Source organism: Varroa destructor, unplaced genomic scaffold, assembly GCF_002443255.2.
Source record: "Varroa destructor unplaced genomic scaffold, Vdes_3.0 BEIS01000007.1, whole genome shotgun sequence".
In the NCBI taxonomy this organism is placed as follows: Eukaryota; Metazoa; Arthropoda; class Arachnida; order Mesostigmata; family Varroidae; genus Varroa; species Varroa destructor.
The window spans coordinates 19,194,530-19,220,059 of record NW_019211460.1 but is presented as its reverse complement, the minus strand read 5'-3'; the positions used below and the strand labels follow the sequence as shown (position 1 = coordinate 19,220,059).

General features: G+C 37.9%; 2 protein-coding genes and 1 long non-coding RNA gene across 13 annotated transcripts; 1 reads left to right on the top strand and 2 right to left on the bottom strand.

The window, feature by feature from the left end:
• The first annotated feature begins 2,134 nt into the window (after positions 1–2,134).
• LOC111254830 (uncharacterized) lies at positions 2,135–8,137 on the top strand. 8 transcript variants are annotated; one of them, XM_086975464.1, is made up of 7 exons: positions 2,140–2,391; positions 3,792–3,878; positions 4,627–4,760; positions 5,100–5,307; positions 5,708–5,846; positions 6,329–6,504; positions 6,759–8,137. In XM_086975464.1, the coding sequence occupies exons 3-7, from the start codon at positions 4,667–4,669 to the stop codon at positions 6,853–6,855; spliced, it is 714 nt and encodes a 237-aa protein (XP_086831590.1). In that variant the 5' UTR covers positions 2,140–2,391; positions 3,792–3,878; positions 4,627–4,666; the 3' UTR covers positions 6,856–8,137. The 8 variants fall into 8 exon arrangements, with proteins under 8 accessions (XP_022671819.1, XP_086831592.1, XP_086831594.1 ...); XM_022816084.2 differs by lacking the exon at positions 3,792–3,878 and having other exon boundaries at positions 2,135–2,391; positions 4,649–4,760; positions 6,389–6,504; XM_086975466.1 differs by lacking the exon at positions 3,792–3,878 and having other exon boundaries at positions 2,136–2,391; positions 4,649–4,760; positions 5,169–5,307.
• Positions 8,138–11,720: 3,583 nt separating this feature from the next.
• LOC111254683 (farnesyl pyrophosphate synthase-like) lies at positions 11,721–17,847 on the bottom strand. Of its 4 annotated transcripts, XM_022815788.2 has the most exons (5): positions 17,719–17,736; positions 16,952–17,326; positions 15,583–16,658; positions 14,323–14,490; positions 11,721–12,187 (listed from the first exon to the last, which is right to left on the bottom strand). In XM_022815788.2, exons 3-5 carry the CDS (start codon positions 16,442–16,444, stop codon positions 12,126–12,128), a joined length of 1,092 nt encoding a protein of 363 aa, XP_022671523.1. In that variant the 5' UTR covers positions 16,445–16,658; positions 16,952–17,326; positions 17,719–17,736; the 3' UTR covers positions 11,721–12,125. The 4 variants fall into 4 exon arrangements, with proteins under 4 accessions (XP_022671523.1, XP_022671524.1, XP_022671522.1 ...); XM_022815789.2 differs by lacking the exon at positions 16,952–17,326 and having other exon boundaries at positions 17,719–17,847; XM_022815787.2 differs by lacking the exon at positions 17,719–17,736 and having other exon boundaries at positions 16,952–17,702.
• A 1,552-nt stretch (positions 17,848–19,399) lies between these two features.
• Positions 19,400–23,421, bottom strand: LOC147754417 (uncharacterized). The gene is made up of 2 exons (XR_015317544.1): positions 22,232–23,421; positions 19,400–20,436 (listed from the first exon to the last, which is right to left on the bottom strand). It is a non-coding gene; the product is annotated as an uncharacterized LOC147754417 (long non-coding RNA).
• Between the last annotated feature and the right edge of the window lie 2,109 nt (positions 23,422–25,530).

Sequence of the window (25,530 nt, the reverse complement as noted above, 5' to 3'; positions counted from 1 at the left end):
CTGCGAATGTCAATTAATCGAGTATGAAAATCTATTTATATATATAATGTTCCAGTATTGGATACCGAATAGTGAAATCAATACAGAAATATAAAAAGTTACTAGTTCTGACTCTAAAGGCTTAAATTCAGAGGGTTATCTATTTCGAAAAAGACTTCGTTATCTATACCGGAGGTGTGCAATACAATACGCTTGTTGCGTTTAGCTGCAATGTTGATATGGTATTGTGTACATATAAAGAAATAGAGGTATTTTATTTTATTATTATTATATATTTGTTATTTCACTATTAAATTTGGTACGATTAGCAAAAACGAAATCAAACAATTGGGCCAACAACATTTTGCAGGCATGGCTGTTAACCTAGACTATTTAGCGGGTCCCTAAGCTTGATACGCAGTTATAACAGGGACGCATCTTGAAATTACCTAGAAGGGCGAAGAGGTGCGGAATGATTCGTTCGAGATAAGATTGTAAATGCAGCAAAAGTTTTAGTTTCTTACAGTGACTTCACCGGTATTATTTGAAACCTTTTGAATTCGAATTGGAGACAGTAAACATTGTACATTGATGAACGTTTCGCTGCTCGGGCGAATTGTAATGATATATACGTTTGCCATGAAGGTGCTTTAGAGTAATTCTTTCTCTAGGCACGCCAAAATACAAAGTATAGAAAAAAAAAACATAATCGAACGAACATATCGTCATGCTTTCATTATTCCGTTGGGATAGAATACATTAAGCAGCTTTGCGTTTGGCCTTTGTCTGTTTACTTTTTTCACGCAAATTGCTTCTGAAGTGCTTGTTGTCAGATAAAATTGGTCTACGCATACGTTTGGATTCAGTTCAGAGATAACGATATCAGGCACCAATCCAGTCTTTCTTTCAAATTTAATCAACTTACGCTGCACAAAAGTTTTCGAATTTTTGCCCAGCTCATTTCAAATAATTATCTGCGCACAAACAATCAGTTTTTACTTTTTCTCAGGCTGAGGGAAATATGCAACACTCAACTACCGTAAGACGATGCGCCATTTCTGCAGCCAACAGTTGCCATCTGCGTAAGGCATACAGCTCCTTTTAAGAATAACTTTCACTACAATCCGCATAAATTAATCTTTTCGTAGTTACGAATGCTGTACAATACGCAACATAGATGTCTGTTTATATATAGGGTAACTGGGACCCGCAAGCCAGCTCGCATAGAAAATCGGATTGTTCTCTAGATACATCTGTCGACTGCACCTTTAATTTATGCTTCACCAAATTCGAAATAAATCTGTCAAGTCCTCAAAACACTATAGAGCATTTAAAGGATACCTAAAAACTATTTCTGAATAGTTCCTCCGGTGAACAGGCAAGACCTTGATAATAAATCGATGGGGTGTTTTCGAGGACTTTTCCGCCCAGCAAAATGACATATCTGCAAAACACTACCTCGGAGATCTCTATCATTTATATAGAGAAAGTACTATATAAATATGCCACTCCATATTGACGTAGTGCTTCTAAACTTATAATCTTCCCGTACGTACGTTGAACGTATGTAGGTTGCTGTCATAACCTTACTAAGCTAAGAGGTCAATATGTACGAAAAATCGTTCATGTAACAACGCACTTGATCAAGCCCCGTCACTTTTCTAGATAATGACTTCACCACTTCTGCTCAAGTAGGCGGAAAAAAAAGATCAAAGATGCTAATGCATATCGCTGAGTAAACTGGACCTTCATGTGTGACAAAGACTTTAGATTTTCATCGAAATGACCGCAGTGTACAATAATTAAACGTGTGCACTTCATGTCCTTTAAAAATGTACATGTTTATTCTTTACTAGAAAGGTGATGGTTTTTTTTAATATTTTCATATTGAAAAACAAGTTTTTCATAGCGGAGTTCTACCCATGAAGTCAAATATAGGTTACGTTTGAATATCTAAATATAAACTATTAAATTTAATACAATTAAGAAAGCCAATTAACAAATGAAACGTCAAGTTTCCTTCCAATATTAATCGTATAGACGCAGTCGCAGTAACATAATGCATGGTGTGTAGCAAATAACCAGCATGTAATGTCCGCCTCACCAACGCGTGCATGTTCGGTCAGAGTGGTGCGCGCAAAAAAGTGTTTCCCCTATCAAGTCTTTTGTGTACGTCAGTGCGTAACACAAAATCGTTACCAAAGGTCGAATATGTAACTCTGCCAGTCGATTGCAGAATGCATCAGTTATTGTTGTTCGGTAGCAAGGTGAACAAAGTCCTCACCACCTTGTTCCCAGGTGTTTGAAGTGTATTTCCGAGAACGCAAAGTCCTTGTATTGTCAACGTGATGTACTATAGTCTTTGAAGGTTACAAGCGGCGAATGTTTCGAATCCGACAGACAGCCACACAGGTACAATAGTGCATTTACTTATAGAAATTCTTCGAATAGTGCCGCATAACCCGTTTCCACTGTTGACTGCTAGAGGTGTCATCGAATCCTGGCGAATCCTGTTTATCATGACAGAGCTAAATTGTCGGGAATTTTATTTCATAACTGCTATTGTACAACTGGATGATACAAAACACCAAGTTTCATTTATTCACTTTTATTGGTAGTAATTTATATTGAAAAATAACAATACACAACTTCATAATCGTTAAAAATTCTGCCACTCTGTCTGCCACGTACTGTCAACAACATACTGCTTTTTTCGACTCATAACTGACAATTCTTTATAAATTGACAGAGGTCTTAGATACATAATTTGGTTGATGAACACTTCTATCTATACAAAAAGTGCGCTTCAATTGTGGGCATGCTTATGCCTTATGTCGCAATACCGGTCAATTTTATTTCATTCTTATGTAACAGCAATGATATGGCAGAAAGGTGGATGCTTGCGCATACAAGTCTTGTTGATTTGTATGTCGAACTATATTTTTTATAGTAAAAACTTAACAAAAATCCTGCGACGCAGTGTTTATGTATGTATATATATATACATACTATACCATTTTGTTCCCGAAGGCTGAACAGTTTTGTCGCGTTTCTGTATCGACGACAACTGAAAGCAAACGTTGCGCTCAATTTTTGTTGAACTGAATACACAGATATGCTTCGCGTTTGTTCGTGGTTGTGAAGTCCACTGTGCTGGCTTTTCAAGCGAACAAAAGCTTAAACATACGCCTAAAGATTCCTTGCTATTTATGTTCAGGCGTTATTTATTTCTTTTTTTTTTTTGTTACAGCGAGAATTTGCGTCCACATGAGCATAAGCTCAGTTGCCGTTTTTATTGTTCTTCTTATGTCATGCCAATCTTTGTTACTTCTTGTATATGCAACTGATACAAGACAAAGGTCATGATTAGATAATGATTGACAAATTAACGATCTGTATGATAACTGCGAAAAAAACTAAAAAAATATAAGGATGCCTTATGACAGCCCTTTTAGCTAAAACAATTATACGAGTGGTATTGAATTCTGTGCCAAAGAGATCCTTGAATGCTCCAAAGACCCTACTAGCGAGCGAATTCTTACCTTTAACAGTATAATATAGAGACAAATAGAACGAGCTGAACTCGGCCGCTTTGGTCAATAGGCAGATCAAAACTAAAATTGTGGCTTACTTTTGCGTTTTTTATCTTTCTATGCACACCAAACCCGTTGTCTGGCTAAATGCGAAACTTTCCTAATATTTCATCAGTATGCATTAATTTGTCCTAATTTCTGCCTCAAACGATTCAACATGTCATGAGGTATTTACTTCAGTTGGCGGATTCTGTTGTGAAAACCCTTTATCTTTTGCAGACACTGTGGCAGTTCAACTATTTGAACATGCGTCTATCGCTAATGCAATAGATCGGCGCCGTGGCAATATCAACAGAATAAAAAAAAGTGCCAAATTATGATAGGAAAATAAATAGAAAATTTCTTCATATGTAAATGATATATAGATATTAGTAATGTATATGCACAATAAAATTGATATCATATGCAACGCTAAGAGTAAAAACATACAAGCTATAAAAAAAATTAGGGTAATCATCATGTTATTGTACTCGTTAAGTAGTCTCATCAGTTGTTGAAGTTTTCCTGCATTATTTTGGTGTTATACATTGAATTCAATTTACAATAAACATTTTCAAATTCACTTTGCTTCATAGTCGATACGGGTCGATAGCTGTGAATTGTGCAATAAATTTAAAATACATGCGCACGGTAACTTAGCACGCCTTCGCCAGCTGCTGGTCTCTTTGCGCACATAATGTAAATGCTAAGTCTATGTGTCTGTTAGAGCCTAATGCGTTAATAAAACGTGAGGCCTGTCTATACTGTTGAACTTTGCGTCCGAACAATTTGCTTTTTTTCGAAGTTTTGGCAAGCCTCAGACCAAATACCGCTAAATTTAGTCCTGTGCTAATTTTTGATGATACAGAGACAGTCACTTTAGCCTCAATAAGGTCAACATGAAAATGATTTGACCTCAACACTCGTGATAGGAAAAATTTGAAATTGTGTTAATCTAGAAATTATAGCGGCCTTTGTAAAAAGTGATCGCCTATTAAAATTTATTTTGTATATGAATGAATGAATGAATGAAAAATACTTCAGCCTTACCATTTAGTCTAAATTTCTGTTGTAGTGACTGTATTCTTGACGGTTAGCTTTTTTTGGGAATAGACATGGACAACAGATGTACACGACACCCATTCTTGTACTCAAGCTATTCGGCTTCATCTGAATCGTGCTCCTCAATCGCCGCCGGTGTGACACTTCGTAAGTGTTTTAGATCATTGAGAATTAGTAGTCGGTGCTTTTTGTTTACTTTGCTTGTTATCCTGGTGAAGCTGATTTTCTAAATGTGCATCGGAGACCCTTCAGTACGGCTAGCATATTTTAGAAGTCAAATCAAAAGATAACTTATAGTGTCCTGAGGCTTAGTTATTAATATTTAACAAAATTTATGCACCTCACTTTTTCTTTCATCTAAATTTTTTGTTATTTACTCTAATTGCTTTATCATTGATAAAATTGAGGAACGTATAAACGAAACATCTATGTTACAGTTAATCTGATCGTTGTTTCTTTGGTGGTTCCTTGCGCCTGCGCTTGCAGCGGCACACGTCTCTGTTCTAGGACAAGAAAACGCTTCTAACAAAATGCTATTTCTATATGGGCTGCCAGCCGGTGTGGAGACGGTTGCTGTCCGAGATGCTGTCGTGGACGTCCTTAAGGCCTGTGATATGCGCTTAATACGTCATCTCGAGACCCTTGACATTAACAGCAAATATGGCACATGCATCTTTTACTTTGAGCGACATTCGTGAGTAGCATGAAGTCTATCGGTTACTCAAGAATGGATGTAACGACACGTATGCGCTGCTAAACGTTCATGAAAGAATCCAATCACAAAACGTTTTTTGATTAATACAGAGTGGACTGCGGGCAAAGTTCAGATCCAGCCACATTTACTAATTTGAACAAACTATTCTAGATCTAGATACAGTTATGCAGCAGAAGCGGTCATTCGTAAGGCTTTCAGTCGTTCCGACACTCAATGGGCATGTGATCGCAGTTATAAAAAATAATAAGGGATAATTTGGATTTGGTGAAATTTAGCCTGTCCGTAGGATGTTAATCTGACACAAGTGGGTCCTCTGAAATACAGCGGTGAGCTCAGTTGAAGTCGTACTTACTCAGAAGTCATACACATGTCTCCATAGGTGGGCTGCGGCCACTTTGAGTTATTTTACCAGCAACGGCGTCTTGGAGAAGCTACAGACACTTCTTGGAGGATTCGAACTGAATATCTCCTTCAACAGCCGCTATGATGGGGACGTCGCAGATCCCGCCGCTCGAAAGGTACGAAATACGTGCCACCCATAAAAACCAATCGTAGCTACTCATGACTGGTGTATATAACCCGTACCTACTACTGTCGAAAATGAACAGCGCAAATGATAGCATTGACAACCAAAAAGCACAGTGCTAAGTGGGGGGGGGGGGCTGGCGCCTCGGATACGGCGCGTGGATTACGGTTTGCTTGTACAAACAAAGCTCATGTCGTCTGTGTGCTTGTTTCAGACTAAATCAGTATTCTTGCGATTATATTTTATTTGTATGTAACAGAAAACGTCCTTTGACATATAAGTGCTATGTAAGTTTTTGTTTCGAGAAAAAGCGAATATTTACAGTTGATACGTTTTTTTTTCTTATCCTTACATTGACTGCTTACTTGATGTAATTCAGAAGTGACGATTTGCATGATAAATATTCGCGAAGGCCATACATTAAAGTAAAGATAAAAATCTCAATATAACCTATGTGTGTTGTATTTTGCACAGCTGTGCGAGCTAGTTCTGGACAATCTTCCATCGACGGCTAACAGCTGGGACATATTTCAGCGGTTGATGTTTCAGCCGAATTGTGACCTGGTGCCGTTACGAGTAAAAATAACAGACAACAGAAAGGCCATTGTAACGTTTACACGGCGCGAGAATCTTCTCTACGCAGTTTTTCGGTAATTAGTCAAACTAATAACTTGCCATTTGCCTTATTTAGAATAGAAACTTTGTGGAAAGAATTTTTTTTTACCTAAAGGTAATTTATTTTTCGATTTTATATTTTTTATGGGGTCATGGCCGGATGCTTTATTGTTTTTTCTATTATAGGTTAGTTACTCATCCATTTTTCCAGCTTCACAGGACATGTATAATTGGCATCTGCCAAGCTAATCTTAGGTCATTCAATTATACCTCGTTGATGTTATGCCAGGCTCAGCTGCACACCATTAGTAATCGATGGAGTCAGACTGGAACTACATTGGATTCAGAACTCAAATGACATAGTTCCAGACGTGACAGTGGTTTGAACGAATGCTTACCCCATCGGACGGCTCTAGTATATCAACGACTAAAACGATAGCTCCATCACCTACATCGGTACGCCCATCGACGTCAATAACGGCCTATTAAAACTAACTCTAGAATCAACGAGCTACTGACCTACATTCGTCCGACCACGATAGGCACACGATGAGGTGTCAAAATGGTCAAAAAAAGCAGAGGTGTGGCTAACCGTCAAGAGCCTGATTCGAAGCAGCATTTTAGAACCAGCTCAGCCTGAACGTTTTTCCCCATCGTGTTTTTTCGTACTCAGTGTCCAGATTGTGTATTACAGATACATCGGACCGGATAATCAAATTATCGAGTGTCTATTGAACATACTTTGTTCTATGTAGAAATGAATTAAATATTAGGGAGGCGCGTATGACAAATTTCTGGGAGTATGCATGGCGAATCTTATGATCACTGGATTCGTGAGGTAACCTTTCAGGGTATGCTTCGCCGATTGGGGCATTGGTTCACCCCTTTGTACGTATGATTATGCTGTAGTGAAACGTCGTAACACTTTTGTTCTGTTAGTTTTGTAGATGAGTTCCAAAGTATGGACTAAGCTCGAAGATTTTAACGTAGTTAGTTCTATTGCCTATTGAAGGCTCAGGTTTTTTCTCAGGTTTGCTCATCGCATTTAGTGCTTAAACGAATACATTTCGTGGAAGTATTCTGTTTCAAAGCATATCATAGTCTTAATTATGACCAAGCTCGTATATGTCACAATCTACGCGGATTTATAGTATGTAAATATGAACGGAAAGTACGAATGCGCAATTTGCACTTAACGATAGTCGCTCCGTAGATGCACATAAGCGTATCTTTGAGTCATCTTTGTTTTGGTACCTCTTACGGAGATACCTAAATTTGAACACTGCAAATGTTTCGCAGGAATATTTTTAACGGTACTTTTCATGAAGACAAAAACATTGCTTGAAAACAGGCTCAATTTGTAGACATGGTATTAGTTAAAATGTCTTATAAAGTATATCGAACCTTTCGGACACCACGTCCAAGTCGGCTATGTCATAGACAATTGTGGATTATGAACAAGCCAGCAATTTGGTAGTTATCAATAAATAATTAAAAAGAACTTGTAAGATACATATTTAGATGCTTAATGTAATGAAAATTTGTTGCTAAGCTTTCTAACATTCGAAGCAAAAATCGAGAACCGCGCGATGGATGAACGATAAGAATGAATGTAACGCAATATCTCATACGAATAAAGTAAAAACTATTTTTCGTTTATATAAATAACTTGTTTTGTACAGAATTACTTTAATGTTATATATTTCAATAACTTCGTTTAAGTCGTTGGTATGGGTTGGGTTTGGACGAGCGCGTTAACGCTCTCAGCCGTTTCAGAAGCGTTTCAGATCATACATTTTCGTGTTATTCGATCACCGTGCAATTAGCTGACTGCGCAATTTCGAAACAAAACAAAAATTAAAAATTATTTCCACAATATTACATCCGAATGTATGTGCTACACTTATGACTATGATCCAAGCTAAAATAATACTATAAACGCTTATTCTCAGCAACTAGTTTTTCTTCCGCAAGATCCAAATTCTATTTAGTGTTAAAAGACGTCGAAAAACACGAACACGAAAGTTGAGGGTAGTTGTAGAACGGTTTATCAGGCCTTGCCCAACCGCTCTACCTTTTGGAGGCAAGAGGGGTGCCCGGGTTTGGTGGGTTTGCGAGCCTCGCACTCTGCTGTTGACGCATGTACATCACGCAGTCCAAAAATCCTTTAGGAAAAAAGTATCGTAGAAGCAAGTTTTCAGCTGCTGCTGATTATGCAGCTAGAGCAGGAAACAACGAACAGATATGATCGCCGTATTCTGGTAAAGCTGACTGTTTCTTGAAAGAGAAAAAATCTACTGGCGGTACGTCTCATCAACACGTTATGACTCATACATTGTCAGTTTAAAATATTATTATTTATAATATGATATTGATCAAACTACTGGCTGATAGGTTTTAAATGCATGTACTTTTCATTCGTAATATTTAGACATGTCAGCAGATGCATTGATTAGTTCACGTACTACCTTCCTACCATTTAAATGAAACTACCAGCCCTAATTAAAACAGACAATGTTATTACTATATTATAAATAAATACAATAGATACAATCATTTGCTCACGGATATCGATCGCATTAAACAATATGATGCACAGTCTTTTGCAAATCACGTGACAACGGAACTAATATATATGTTTTCCACTTAACGTAAAGCTAATAGATAATTAATAAAATAGTGAAAATGGACACATTTTATCTAGGTGGAGTCCCACCTCGGTGTCTCTACACAAAAATAAAATGTCGAATAGACTTCAGCAGCGTTGATTGTATGAAAATTCGAAAGCTCATCTATTATTCTTTACTCGTTAATATGGTTGATAGAAAGCACTTGCTTCTATCTGTCTACACTATTAAACAATGCAGGGCAAATGTACGATCGTTGCTGAGAACTTTGGGTACACTCCGCTAAGGTGAAAACCGTTATAGTATCGTACGGACTGTCCGACCCCTGATGCCCGTTATAGACGCCATCGTCCCTGCGATCTGCTCTCCCGAGGACGATTCGTCGCTACAAAAACGGTTGTTCGAATCATCACAATATACACTGATAAGCAAAGATCATCGTTTTTGGAATACCACGAAGATTTATTGGACGGTCAAAATAAATAGCAAGAAGGTTGTATTACAGTTGACTTCGGTTATATTAAAAGCATAGATTATTAACATTGTTGTTCTATAGTTAAAAGTTTAATACCACTAAAATACCTGCCTGTGCTCATTACGCGTTTGTTCCAGTTCGCCATGATGGTCGTGTTGTTTTGCTGCTGTTGGAAGTTAAACTTTGAATGATTTTTTTGTAAAAGTGTTTTCCAACATAGGAAGATTCTGCTTGAGTAAACATATGGAATATCTCCATATGTTTCTAAACTAGAAATTAAGAAGCTATATTTATTTGCCGAGAAATTACACATATTGTGCAGAAGACTCTTCTTATATGAAGCCTATTCAAGATGGATAAGTACATTCATTAGCACAAAGTAATTGTTGTGAAAATTTAACATTCTTTGCTTACTGAAGTACTAAAAGTATTCTTAAAATATACGTTCCAAAAACAGACCAGAACTAAAACCTGTACAGGCAGACAAACGAAGATATAGGGCTGAAAGGCTAATCAAGTCGGGTGTCGGCCACAGATATTGTTAATTGTAAGGTATCTAAAGCTTTTCGAAAGGTAATAGCGGTATCGTACATCGCTTTCTTTGTCCAATTTTTATTCGGCGATCGTTAAGCCCTGTATGCCGTTGGAAAGCCGTTTCTGGTCTATAAGCCTGCTACCATCGTTTTGCACCAGGTTTCAAAACAGTACCTTAAATTTATATTCAAAAAGTGGGGCGCATAGACATGTAATTCTTGTTACATTTTTTGATAAAAATTCAGATATGATCTGATCGATCACCACTCGTCACTCAATCTATCGTCGTTCAGTGGGAAAAATGAAGTTGCAAGCTGCATAGTTAAATGTTATTACTTAAAGTAGTTGATCATGGTCTGAGACACATGGATATAATTAAATTTGGTCAGTTTATCAGGTTTAGAAAAGCCCATATAAGACCGAATTAATTTGTATGCAGCCTTAGTTGAATCTTGAGTCAGGACTAACTTGGACATTAGGCTGTCTAGCGTAAAATGTGCGAAAAATATTACGCGGTTAAGGAGTTCCGTTACGAAAAACCCTTGAAATTATTAAAATTTGTTCCTATCATAAATTATTTTTTACAAAACGCTGAGATTGGCTATTTTAAAAACGAGAAAATTTTCATTTTAGCCGAAATTCGAAATTAAGTATCGTGGCTTAGACAAAGCGATAGTAATAGACTTGTTCAATCCGCATATTCGCTTGGCCAAGGAAAAAAGAATTCATCTTCGTTACTTTGTATTAGTGTCTCTGGTTTTCCCTAGGCAGTCAAAGGTGACTGCCGCATATGTAAACTCATCGAAGGTTATCATCCTGCTAGACAATAGGTCCGCCTCGGCCCGTTAAAATCCGCGTATCTCTCCGACTTCTTTTAATAATAAAGAGTTAAAAGTTTCGCTGTGAACTTCTTTCTTAATAGCATTGAGAACAGTATCTGCGACGACAATGGCCAATATATGAGATGTGGGGCAACCTATAATACAATCCGTTCCTTTAAAGTTTTCTTAATAAAGCAGGTGGGCTTTCCTCGTGATATCTGTGCCCGCTGAGCCATCTAGCACTGAATGCCTATTCACGCAAAAGCAAGAGAACTGCAAAGAAATACAAATCTAACATTCATGCAGACAATTTTTTTTGCCAGCGGGGAAAAAGTAGGGTTACATTTTAAATTATAAGTATATTTTAATGAAACTTCAGTAGATTTTTTTTAAATTAATTGAATTTTCTAGACTTAGTTGATTATTAAATATTACGTTACATTTTCACCATAACCATATCAAAAATAATTTTTGCTAAATTTTCTAGTCAGTAAGTTTCATCGCATACGAATGCATCTCTAGTGCAAGAAGCGCTTTGTCTTCTAAATTAGCTTTTCTTTACACGATTATGCTGATGTTCGATTTTTCAAGCTTTTGGTACATTGGCACGTTCTCTATAATCGACGTATTCCAAAGAAATCACTGGTAAGCATATCTACGGGCCCACTGCACTAATTACTGTGCAGTTTTTTGCTATGTTTAAGGATTAGCTTATCGGAAGCTTTTTTCTTGCATGCTCATCTGTTAAAAAACGGCCACGGATAAATAGTCGTCATTTGGCATCAACAAACAAATTTAGATGAAATCGAACTCACATATCGTAGCCTTTTATTCTAATTTCGAATGTTTGCTTCTTAATAGAGTTATTAAAATAAGCCCATAAAAATGTGATGAGCAAATTGGCATTTTTGGATTTTTGCTTTCTTTATCAGTTATCAACAGGCAGCAACTTGTTGTTACATCTATTCAACATTTTACAATTATGCATAATTGCCCTATAATTTCAGTCTTGATTATCATATTCATATATAAAGGGATTCATATAATGTAAACTCTGAGTCCTGTTTTTGGGTTCCTAATATTCCTAATAATAATAACGGGGTGGGTGCTGATACTTAAGTAGCTCAAAAGAAGGCGGCTCGCTTTTAGATCATGCAAAAGCCGCCTTAGCAATGAACATGACATCGCAGCGCCAAAGATTAGACCAATTCTAGCTGTGGCCATACGAAGGGCACCCAAGAATCCGTCCGACAGTGTTGAGCTGGAAAAAGAAAGCGGTTAGGAGCTTATTTCTGGGCCATTCGGAGCTTACCCGCCACCCAACGACCAATGTATTCTATAAAGGATATCTTCTTAATCCTGTTTCAAGAGGTTGAGGCAGTTACAGAAGAACTGCTATGCATTTGGACAATATTTTACTTGCAGTGAAGATTTTCCCTCACGGAGAATCTACATTCAATCTTTACGTTGATGAAGAACACCATTTTTCAACGAGACGGGTGCCTCATGGAACAGAAAAGGGCAATCCTAGTCCTTACGAGTAGAAAGCATCAAAGCCTCCATTTGAGGGCATTCTTACTAGAGTTCCTTCAAATTAGATGAAAAAAAGAAAAGCCTTAATGACTGTCATCGATAGAAAGTTGGCGGCAGAATTTGAAGAGGAAAGCGCATTATCGAATAATCAGTTGATTTTCAAAGAGATAGGTCCACGGATCAAGGTTTACAATTAATTCTCGAAAAGAGCGAAGTAATCCTGCTAGTCGAAAGCAAGAGACATGAATCCATTTATCTATCCCTGGAATAAGGCAATACATATCTATTTCTAGCTAACTCTGCCCTTTGCAAAGCACCCACTTAAACGTAAATAGAAAGTAAGAATTGGTATTCGAATATAAGTTTAGCTCAGTGGACTTGCTGTATGTGAAGGTTTTCCTGATCCAGACGTTCATTTTACGTTTTTCTGCTTGTGAATTCAGTTCATCATCAGTTTCATACGTTTCAATCAAATGTGGATTATCCGAAACATCTGTAATGTAGTTAAGTGTAGATGCAGAATCCAAAAATGATCTGCTTACTGTTTTTTTTTTTGAGAATTACATATAGTGTATATACCTTCGGTCCACACTAACAGAAACAGGGCCTCGCTGCTAGTTAAACTAAAACCTAGGTACACAATTTTAGTTAGATTCTTCCCCATTATTACCTACATTTTACTTGCTTTCTAAGATAATCGAACGGACTCATCACTAAATGTGAAATGGCATACGGTTTGTCCGTTTAAGTCGATATACAATTAAGTGAAGACATAAGCATTGTGATTTTCTTTGTACCTAGTATTCTTCTACAGCGTATTATTGGTATTGATTTTTTTCGCTGAATTTCTTAGACTTTACTTGCTTGCATGTGTCGATGCTGATGTAGAGGTTAATATTATTTCTTTTATTGTGTGTAAACGTAGCCACGTTTTCTGAGTGATTAAGCAAAGACTTCCGCGGTTATCTTTTAGGGAGGGCATCACCATGTTCTTAATCATCTATAAGCTAACGTGTTATTATCAATCATCATCACAAATAGGAAAGTTATTTACGTTAATAGAGCGACTTCCTATTATCTGACCCGATTCATATCTGATACTATGTGTCCTACTCGCAAGGTTAGACTCAAAAGTTCTAGCTCGGACAACCAACCACCGGTGTAATCGTAACCGTGGAAGCTCAATTTATGAAAGGCACGCCGTGTATTACCGCTGAAATTCAAAGCTAGAATTAAGTTGCCCATTATGTTTGTCTCTTTCCGGTGATGTCAAAGCTAGTATTGTATCAATGCTATGCTTTTCTGTATAATCATTTGAGTATTTTAGCAGTGCATGTAGGGTACGACGCTATGTTAACGTATATTGGACAGGAATACATAGAGAATATGTTTGCGTTCAACATGTTTGAACTTCTTGTGTGTGTACCCTGAAAGTCTTCAGCATTAAAGATTTCGAGATTTATTTAGCAGATTGCGAGTTTATAACACGTACATTTGCTTTAGTTGGTCATTAGTTGCACCCTTTTTTGAAAGGACAAAATATGAATGACCTATGCTCCTCTTTAACGTACTAATCTTGCTCTTTGTTTGTTTGTTCTCGAGACGAAAGCGAATGCACGACGATACCATTTATACTTCACCTAACCGATGATGATCGTTAACACTGAGTAACTGGCCGACCGCCCTAAACTCTGCATACTGTTATAATTATATGAACCAGTTACTAAATAGAGGCTAATTATAATAAGAAAAAGAACTTGCAATGGCAGTAGATAAGGAAGTCGTAACAACCATTAGTAGTAGTAGTAGTAACAACGATATTTTATAACGCTGTAGGTATAGAGCGTAAATTTATTTACTTACGACGGCCTTCAATTTCTACCAGGGCTAAGTCAAACGAGAGAAACGGGAAATCGCATTTAACTAGGAAGTCCTTCGCATCGTGAAACTGTTCATTGATAAACTCTTGAAAACGGCTTTCTAACGCCAGTTCTTCGTAGATCGCCTTTACCTTCGACTCAGCCGATCCGCCTATGAATCGAATCGATAGAAGAAAAAGCTTTATTTAGTAAACAATAATATATACACATATATTATCGCAGTCTGCTGGTATATAGCAATGTCAGCTTCGATAGGTTAAATATGTTCAACCAAGAAGTGAGCGCGTTTTCCGCAACGCCAACGCCGACGATATTTTACTGAGTTTACTGTTTTTACTGAGTCCTTCTAGAACATGAGTGACATTTGAGTTCTATGATACTTTAGTCGAATAGTAACACTCATCTAAACGTAATATTTGAAACCGCGGTACTTTTTTCTTTGTTTCTAACTTTGCTTTTATTAGGGTTAATTGAAATATTTACAAGCCTTTTTTACGTTTGCCAACTATGTCAAGCTGTCGCTACGAGTGCATTTGGTATTCTTCCGATATTTGATCAAAGGGCTGTGAGAATATACATCAAAATGCTTATTAACTTTATTTATCCCGTTCAATTACCCCCTTTTGGTGAAACATACTTTCCGTTTATTCCACTTTCTAGGAATTATTGTCGTTCCAAGCAGTAATGCTAAAGCGAGTTTTGTGAGTTTGCGGTAGATTTAAAAGAAAAAATTGAATGGGAAATTTCAAACAGGTCCAAGAAGATTTTCTAGCACTTCAGCTAAGAATGTAAATAACAGTCAAAACTTTAAAGAGTAGCAAATTATATTCATTGCAAGAAAAAAGTTAACACTTCGATTGGTCAAGCCAAAGGTCTAGTTAAGATTTTACGATGAATACACTAGAGCTTAAGGCGCCTACGCATAACCCAATAATGCTAAGTGAGGTATGAGGACGGGTTCCTATAAGAACAAAGGATCTGATTAATTTGCTAATCATTTTTTCCGTGACAACTGGCGTTAGTGTTGTCAATTTGAAAACTATACCAGCTAAAATTAATCTGATATCATTAGCAGACGCAAGATAAGCCCTAGCGTATAATGACCCACCCCGTAGGCTGGGCCAGCTCGCGCGGCCGTATTAATAGCTAGTACACCCAGGTTCCTTCATAACGTTTTTCGTCGGCTCACACAATCTCTACGAATTTTCTGTTCATATATGTTGTACGACGTACACAATCTTACCCGGTTTACCCTGGCCGTAATTTTCCTCCAGTACTTTTCTCTGAGATTCATCTGCTAATTTCATTGCTGTCACGTAAAACCATGTGCATTTTCCGTCGGTAATATCCGTGCCGATTTTGCCAGTTGCGCTCGGATCTCCATAGCAATCTAGAAAATCGTCCTGCTGTTGGAAAATTGACCCGATCTTCAAAGAGAACTCTCTGACCTTCATATGGAGTGCGAAATCATCTTTATGAGCAAGAAGCAGGCCAAAGCGGACTGGAAGGTAAAATGTGTACAAAGCTGTTTTCGCGTTAATAAGTTCCTTATACACTTCTTCACTCGATAGGCGACCTCGTTCGGCCAGCATATCCAGGCTTTGACCCTTAATTGTAATTAGGGCTATCTCATGTGTAAGCTCTAGGAAATCAACGTAGTGCCGATGGTTCTTGAAACGCCGACGCATCACTTCATAAATGCCCTGTTCGAGCAAAAAAACGTCGTAAAGTGCCATCGATCCGACGTCGTCCCGAAGATGCCAACAGACACGACCACGTCGCGTTTGGGCGCGATCGACAAAGTCATCCAAGATAAGCGCTAACGCTTGACTCATTTCAATGAGCCAGAAGGCTATCGTCGCCAACTCGAGAGATTCCGTATTCGACGACGTTTCGACCATCTGATAGGTACTCAACAATAACATACCCCGAATACACTTTCCATGCGGTACCGTTTCTTCTATGAGCCGCTTGAACCAAGCGTCCACAGGGGCCATTCCACTCGAATCGCTATGGCAGACGATTTCGATGATCTCATTGAAGGCGCGCTTCAGCATAGGATGATCCGGTCGATCGATCATATCTCTTATATTTGTTGACGCCATCTGCGCTCTGGCTGTACCTTTCTTAACTTTATACACTATTAAGCTCTTGACAATCGATTCTCATCTGCGGCAAACGATCACTAATGTAAATGTTTAAGCATACAGGCTTGACAGGCAAGAAGCTCTATTGGTCAAGATGAACAATAGCTGAATCCGACACTAATGTAGAATCCGTTAAGCGCTTAGTGTAGAGATTCCATAAGACTGCAAAATACTGTTCACAAAAACGAGTAAGAGCTATTAGTAATGTTATCACATGTAATTATAAAATATTCGTTTTAGGAATTCCTGCTCGTGCTACTTTAAATAATTATGGCCCTTTCATCAAACAAGGGTTTTAGCCGACTGTTAACGGTGTGTGTCTACAATTTTCCACGGGGTCAATTGAAACAACATCAATTAACTGACTTACTTAAAACTAAAAAACAACAGTTAAATAGACAGTTGTTATTCAAGTCATCCCGAAATAGTTCTTGCAATTTATACCATAGTAGCCTAAAATTTAACCTTAAAGACGCATCCAGCAAAAAGCGGACGTCGTTTTCTGCAGCTGTATCCAGAAAGGGTAGTAGTCCCCACAGTGTGAGGGCATTCAAAGGCAAAGTTGCAGCGCTCAACACCGAGTTGTCAGCCGACAAGGAGCAATGTGACCTTTATGACATCGATCAAATGCATTGATTAGCCAGGTCTCGGTTCGTGCGAATAATAAACGTTCTCAAGCCGATACGCCAGGTTTACTCTACAGGAAAACCACCTGAGAATAGGTGAAGCCTCGAATAGACGGAGCTTATCCAAACACGCAAGGTCGCGCGACTGCTTACGGAGCTGCGATATACCCCTGCTGCCTACGATAAATTGTTTCGACTCCGTCGATTCTGGAATCTGCAGATTGGCGCCAAAGATGAGCATCGGTTTCTTAGTGAGATGGATGAATCGCTCTCGCGACAGCGGGATTTACTTCAAAGCGTTAGTATGTTTGGAGCCCGCGAGGCATCACTGGTGCCTTTGAAGGTTCGAAGTTATGCCATCCGCCAGCCGGATTCGGAAACAGTAAAGTTCAGAATGAGGTATGCGCAAATTGATTACGGTGAGATTCGGACAACGAAGCATTAGGTCAACAGACCTTACGGGACTGTTAGTAAAGAAATAAGAATCCGATTAAGATTAGGTGCATCGATTCAAGATTGAGCAGAATCTTAATGAAATACTAGGGTCTAGTTTACAGCACATATCCCAGTTTTACACGTAACACCTGCTCGTAGGTACGTACTCACCGTTTAATGATCCGAAATATCAAAATTTGACGACTCTTTTCTGTATTTAAATGACCTGTGAGCGGAAACAACAGCTAAACCATCTTCGATGCGACAAATAAGAGGGAGAGAAGAGAAAGACGCCATATTCTCCTTTCCTTTCCTTAGAATGACTGATAGTAATAATCTGCTCGGGCGCTCTTCTGAGCCGCAATCCAGGAACAACGTTATTGTCGACTGCTGTCGTCTGTCTATATATGTACATAATAAATGATCATACATAAGCACAACATGATTTATATGGTAGTATGTATATATAGATGCACGGATTATTGAGAAAGTGCTGACTGTTTTTCTAACTAAATTGTTTGAGGTCGTCTATTTCAAACAATATAAGACGCCTCGGGTTGGCCTTTGTGTCATTTGAAAGCTGATATAAAAAAGCTGAAACTGGATACAAAGAAAAGCCCCATGTCTAGGTATCGGATAGCTTGGTAGTCTATTTTTCGAGTCTTTTTCAATGATATTTTTAATATCATCTCTTTCGTTCTACTAAATGATCTAAGCGATGTTTGAAATGGTGTACAATCCGTCAATTTTATCGATACGTTGGCACCGCCAATAACGTACACTATACGAAAAACACATACATAGATAACGATTTTTTTTATCAATCCAGGTCACACATTTATTTAATTTTTTATGTTTTAAAGTAATCATTAACCTTAGAGAATCAATTAATAACGTTATAGTCGCATTTGCACATCTAACGTCTTCGAATATATCTTGACTAAATATATGTGACAAATTTTGTTTCTATCAACTAAGTCAAATCGTCACAAAAGAATGCTATACAATATATATCAATAGCATTTTCATAATAACATAGAGATTCAAACGAATACCTTGCGTGACCTTGATTGAGTAACCTTCATGATAAATTAACAGCAACTTGCAGAATTATGCCTACTTTTGCTGCCGACAGTGACAGTGCCGATTTTTTCCATGACCTGTCAAAATCGTCTTTAAATAGGAATCTCATTGCAACTTACTCTTATTGAAGCTTCAAGTCGTTTAAGTTCTTTTAAATGCATTTAAGAGCGTGTTGCCAGGGCGAACGGGTCTCCAACTCGGGAACGTTGTTGCAATCTGCTGGCTGTACAAGTGATTTTTTCGGAAGGTAGGTTTAGGGATTGGCTATTAGCAGGTAGGAATAAGATATTTCACGCGCATAAGGCCAAGTATCAGACTTGAAACGGTGTATTTCATAAAAATACTGCCGACGCAAAAAAAACATGCGAAGTGTCAATGCCCTTTCGGACATGCCAACAAGAACGGCCACATTGAGCTGGGTTACGATCAGCAAAATTATCCAGGACGAGCGCAGGTACTAAGCCGTATTAATTAAGCATTTCCTAAAATGTATATGACAAGTATACAAAGTACACAAATGTGCGTATCATAACGGTAATCAAGCTAGATTAAGGCTCTGGACTATGAAAGCAAATGCCTGTGTTAACTCCTGTTGATAACAGCCCTTCAACACATGCTAATGAATTACAATAAAGTTAGAATAAATCTATATTTTTGTCATGTGTAGTTATCTATTTTGGTGTCCTTTTGGAATCAGTAAGCTAATTAGATATTTTTTTAGATTGTGTAGTTTTTTTTATTTTATCTATTATACAGGACGAGGTAAGAATTTAAAAAACGTTTCTTGGCGAAATCTTTTTGGCTTTTCAGAGTTCGAATATCAAACAAACGAAAAGCGAATATATTCAGATTGTCAAACGAATATTTTTCACACTTCCAAGCGACTTTTTTTTTTACTCCGAATGTTAGAAACCAATTTTTGTAACTTTCTACAGCTTGTCTGGTCCTTCTCACTAGAAATTTTCAAGTTTGTGGTTGCTCAACTGGTAGAGTCAGTTTTTAGGACCCTCTTCGACGTTAAATATGTTGTTAACAACTGAATTTGCTAGAGACCTAAAAATGTGGTAATCCGTTAACATGAAACCTGAAAACTACGGTAATTAAATAGAGATAGCTAAGGTCTAATAAAGCTGCTTTAACGGTATTTGCCATGTGTGTGCTTAGCGTTATCTGGCCAAGACAAGCTTTGACTTGCCTGTAAGGTCCTTTTTGCTCGATGGCCTCATGTAACTGGCCTTACATAAACCCTTGGTAACGTGTAGTATCGCAACATATCTCAGTGTATAATCTTTAAAAGCAAAATAATAAAAATTTTATTAAAGATTCGTAATGCGAACAACTTCGATGTGTGAAAGGGTTTAATACTCTGTACTATATATATATATATATAATAAACCTATAGAATTTCCCGTACAGCGCCGGATTAGACTGGATTAGACAGTATGCCAACAAGAGTAAAACGTAAAAGAGAACGCCAATGTTATGATCGTAGGTCGATTAAGAGAACATACGCAGTTGGTGCCTATGCATCCAGCTTATCTTAAATGTGGTACCATCAGATGTAACGTTGCGACATTTGAGGTTTATAACAATCATAATGTGCGTCAGTGCTTAGTTCTGCTACGTTAGAAAGTGAATTTGTTTTACTGCTCCTTGCGACTCCTCACAATCTTTGCGACCTCTTTGAAAGAACGGGAAAATCGCATCCAGTCAAAAAAGTCTTCGAACGCTTCCAGAATGAACTTATCCTAATAGTCATTCGTCTGGAACTCTTCATAGACAGCATTGAGATTAGTTTCCTCCAACCTGCCAGTAAATCGAAGCCGCAGAAAAGACAAAAATTAAATTTCTGTATAGCAAAATGTTCACGTATCGTGCTACATATATAAACAGTGTAACTGGATTGTTTTGATTGACAACTGGGTGTCAATTGACTTATAGATTTAATACCGTCTTTCGGGCATGTCAGTAGTCCCCTAGAAATGCAGTCCATAGATTTATGGGTATAGCTTTCGAGTGCGTCAAGGAAACTGTATTCCATCCCATAAAATTGTTAGATAGAAGATAAGCTAAGACGTAAATAGCATAGCAAATACAAAACGCGCCAAATTTAAAAGCAAAAGAACAACTAAAATCGCACATACGAAATTTAAATGTTACAGAAATAAATTTCAGGCTAGCCTACTATAACATTTAAATATGTTAGTATAATTATTGTGGTCACTAACTAAGCCAATTAATTCTGTTTTTAGACAATTAGAAAAATTAGATAAAATTTGACAGAATAACACAAATAATAAAGTTAGAGCTTATCTAGTTATAAATAAAATTTCTGTAAAATTTCGACAGTGTTTGCCATCCAGCAACGTGAGAATTTACAGAATATACATTGCTTCTTTGGATAGTTATTATACTGTAAGATATTATATTTTGTAGAATCGAAACGACCTCTTTACTTCTTTAGAAATGCTAGATGGCCTACAAAGAACGGGGAGGATCACTGTGTAACTTAAACTTAGGTATCTGGGCCAGGCGGTTGCTCCGATTCACTAACTTTAACTCAGGTTGATTCGTTTATTCGCCCATTTCTTTATAATGAATAACGATAAACATACCCACCAAATTATCCTATTTCCCTAATAATTACTCGATCATAAATAGTATGCTACAACTGCCTAACGATTTTCCTGAGGAAATAATTTAAATTTTGTAAAAGTGAGCACTTTGCTGCCAAGTAATGTCAAACAAACGCAAAACTATTTTGAAGATGATAGCAGACCACTGTATTTAGAGAGTTAAATACTCATGAACTGCAGGGCAAGCGTAGAACGTATCGTGTGGAAAAACTGGAAACATGCAAGGTGCTGCGCTTCAGTTTCAGATGACTCAGTTTGATATAAGGCCAAGGCAAAATGTTTACTAGTCAGGACAGATTGAAAGCTTGATTGATGAAGGAGATTAAATCTGCCACGATGAACTATAGCTAGACTGTGAATGGTAACATAATTAGGCATTGATTTTATGTTCTCGAAAGCAGTGCAAAAGACTGTTATAGTGCATGAAGAAGGAATATTAGTCATATAAATCCAGTACCGGATTTATTGCCAGAGTATCGCCGATATAGCATTATCATTGTTTACAGAAACAAGCAAAATCTAGCAGTTCTTGTAGCTCAGCGCGAGTAAATATAAAATATTTTCTCTCCATTTTCCTGAAGATTGTCTTTATTAGGATGAGAAGAAAGACACAGATGATTATGACCAGCGCTTTTTGTCCCATGAAATGTTTAGGCAGGTTTTTATTTTATGCTCTTAGGGCCTATACGGCACGGGATACAGGGTCGATAAACACAAATATTGGAAAAATACAGCCAATATATTTTAAGTGGTTCGTTGCTGGGGTGTCGCGGTACATCGCTGAGGAGCCGAAGTTCTGAGCCATCCCATAATGGCTCGTTGCTTAATTTATAATAATCCTTGCTAAGCCGCCTGTTAAGACTGGTACTTTAATTTTTTGTTTAATAGATGTAGTGCCTGCATTATAGTGACGCGGGTCCTAATTGTAGATGTAATATCTTGTCCTACTAATTGTACGTACTCACCGCTGAAGTGTGAAGAACACATAAAGTAGCACAATTCGATGACGACACGGTGACTCTACAACAGCTACACTTCGCTTACTGTCCGATAACGAATGACTGTTTTCCGGCGTGGCACACAGGATATTTTCATATGATAATTTCACATATTGTCCTGCCATAGATTTCATATACAACGGATAGCGATGGAAGTTCTGTTTCTGAAGAACTCCCGGCTACTCATTATTTTAAGAAAAGGAAAGATGCTTGTTGTTTCTTCTTGTCTTCTTTTCATAGTTGTTGGATCGGATTCGGCTTATTCATTTATATATCAGACGCAGCTCAGTTCAGTACTTTAACTCGTTACAAAATTTTGTCATTTTATGCTGTCTATTTAAGAGGTCGGTACTCGTAATTATGAAGACAAAATGGTATATGTATAACTGATATGGTGCCATACTGTAGATTTTAGTACTTCTCCAGGACCAAGGGCCTCAACTAGACCAGTGCCCTTCTAACTTTGAATTGAGCCTTCTATTTGTATTGTAGCAGTTAATTAAGTTCTGAATTCGCTATTTTTTACGCTTCTTTTAAGAGAACGTTGCTCACAGCAGCGATCTGCTAGCTTAATCTGACGCTTCGTTGATAACTTCAGTTATGATCTCGTTACACGAGGGTCAGCCGAGACCTATTTTCTCCGAAAGCGACTAACGGATGGCACAGGTTCAGGATTTTGATGCTATCGGCGATGCCTTGCATAAGTCCGCTGCAGCAGGCGCACACAATCGAACATCCACGCATCTTAAGGTAGATCCTCTTGTTAGGGAAATATTTGCCACTCGGTTTCCCTAATAAAAACCTAACGTTCGCCCTCTTTAAGCGGCAGATTCTTAGATCCTGGAATTGAGGATTTTTCGTTGTTTTTTTCTGTAATTCGGGACCTGTTCCAGACACATATCTACCTGCCCGCTTCGTTTCGGATTCCATTGTCCAGATGAAAGGACGCAATTAATCGAAGTGAAGTATTATCTCCCTTCTTCGAGAACAAAGTTTGCATACTTTGTATAGCATACTGATCTTCTGCGCCAGCCGAGAACTAATTAGCTAATGCCGTAAGGCTAACACTGTTCTTGGCGGACTAGCAAATTTAGTTATTTTCCTTGACAGCCGTGACGTTGCCTTTGAATGCGTTCGCTAACGTCGTTTTGGTTAGAGTAACGGTAGACAGCATTCACTCTTTGCTGATTACGTTTACTCAAGCGATGGTGTCAAACGTATCCAGTGTGAAATTTTGAACAACCCTCCGAATCAAAAAAACACTACGAGATTTCTGCAGCAAGTGGGGTAGATGACATCGGTATAAACAGACAATGATTTATATCAACTTCAATCTTTGGTTGATATTATACTCATCTCTTTCGGGCATAATCTACGATTAAGTAGCATTTAATTATTGTTCGTTAGTGGGTAAGTGAAGGATCGAAGTCTTAACTTCAACAAGCCACTCGGTCTCAATATGCACTTTTAATTAAGGAACGGGCCATTATGGAGCAGTTCAGAACCTCGGCCTTTCAACAATGTCTTACTCGTCGTAAGCAATCCACTCGAGAAATACGGGCTAAAAAATAAAACGTGATTTAAAAATATTCTTGAAATCGTATTTCGTGCTATGTTGAATTCAGGACCCTGTGAGCGATAGGTAATGCCTAGCATCAACAAAAAGAGGACGCAAGTATTCCTGGTAACGAGCAGTTATCTTCGTTGACTAACTTAATAGAGACTCTTTCTAGGAAGATGGTTTTCTAAAGTTTTAGGTTTGGCTGTTGCGCATCTTGGCAGATTGGATCTCCTGTGTCTCGAGCTTGTGTGCTTCAGTCGCTTGCACTTGTGTACATTTCATACAGCCAACCAATAACCGTTCGATGCCAAACGTTCAATAGTGTGCAGAGCTAAGAAGGGTATTTAGTATATGTGTGATACCATTACCCATGGAAGATGTCTATCGGCCCGATCACTCAATGCTGAAACGCACCCATTAATCAAACAATCGAAAATGTTTTACCAAAGCAATGCGAAGTTTCTTTCGTACCCCGGGGCCCTTGTAGACGCTCGGTCCAAGCGGGTATTAATTCAAGTGTAAAGCAAGCGGTTCATCGAAGAAACAGTATCACATGGTCAACACATTCGAAATATTCTTTGCTTAAGACTTATTAAATGGTTAAAACATTACCAAGCGGGTAAATGTTGAAAGTTACGACCTCAGTGTTCTGGCTCATTCAAGCGTCGGGACCCATCCCGGATGACTTTGTTGAATGCTTCTCATAAAAATAGTCGATCCTTCACTCCATGTGAAAGTTGAAGAGGCCACCATGGAGATCGGAGCTGGATTGAGCTCAGTATGATGTCTTAAATGATAAATCGTGCTTTATAAATCGGTACCATCTGGTAAAACAACTGATGCGGACCTCCACTATCAAAAAAATTGACCGTAACTGGTTATAGCAAAGGCGTCATTTTTCTACCATGACAATGTAAGACCGCATGTATTATTTGTGCCCGCAAACCATAAAAGTTCCATAATGATAGGATTTCTGGTGTTCCTATAAAAATGCTATCAAAATAGCCTATATTTAATTAGATTGCATTTGTTACGCGTTAAAGCGTCTGATGTAATTCTGAGCGTGGCTCTAGTCTATTAGTAAGTACGTTTTGCCAATGAATAAAGGTGAGTTCAATCGAGATCTATCTATACATCTTGGCATTGTTATGTCACAATCGTTTCCATTGAAAGTATAATATTATCATGATGATCGGTCGAAGCAGACGTTTTAATAGCTCCTATAGAAATAATAACAGTTAGTATCATCGTAGGTGTCACGAACGTGCTGATGATGTTCGTTCGTTCGATACACAGCTGCTTGACACGCTAGGTTTACATTCATAGACATACGCTGTGTGAGCCCGAGCATGAAAAGGCAGCCATTTCTAGACAGATTAAAGGATTTTTTAATAACTCTTTCTGGTTACGCTATTGCACACTCATCGATAAGGAGCGGAACATTTCATGTAAATTACTCGTGGAAAAGTCATAAAAAAAAAGTAAATAGTCGTACTTTGTTTAAATAGGAAGATTTACGCTTACAAGTTTTAACTATTCTATTTACCCTAATAATAAAAATAATAGTATCGATAATGATAGTGACCAACGGATTAATGGAAGAAAGTTGCAATTCGACAGCCATTAGGAGTGTGCAGAAGTCGATTGAAAGCCTTTTGGTAATTCAAGAGTCCTCACTTTACGTCCGTTAAATTTTTAATATATA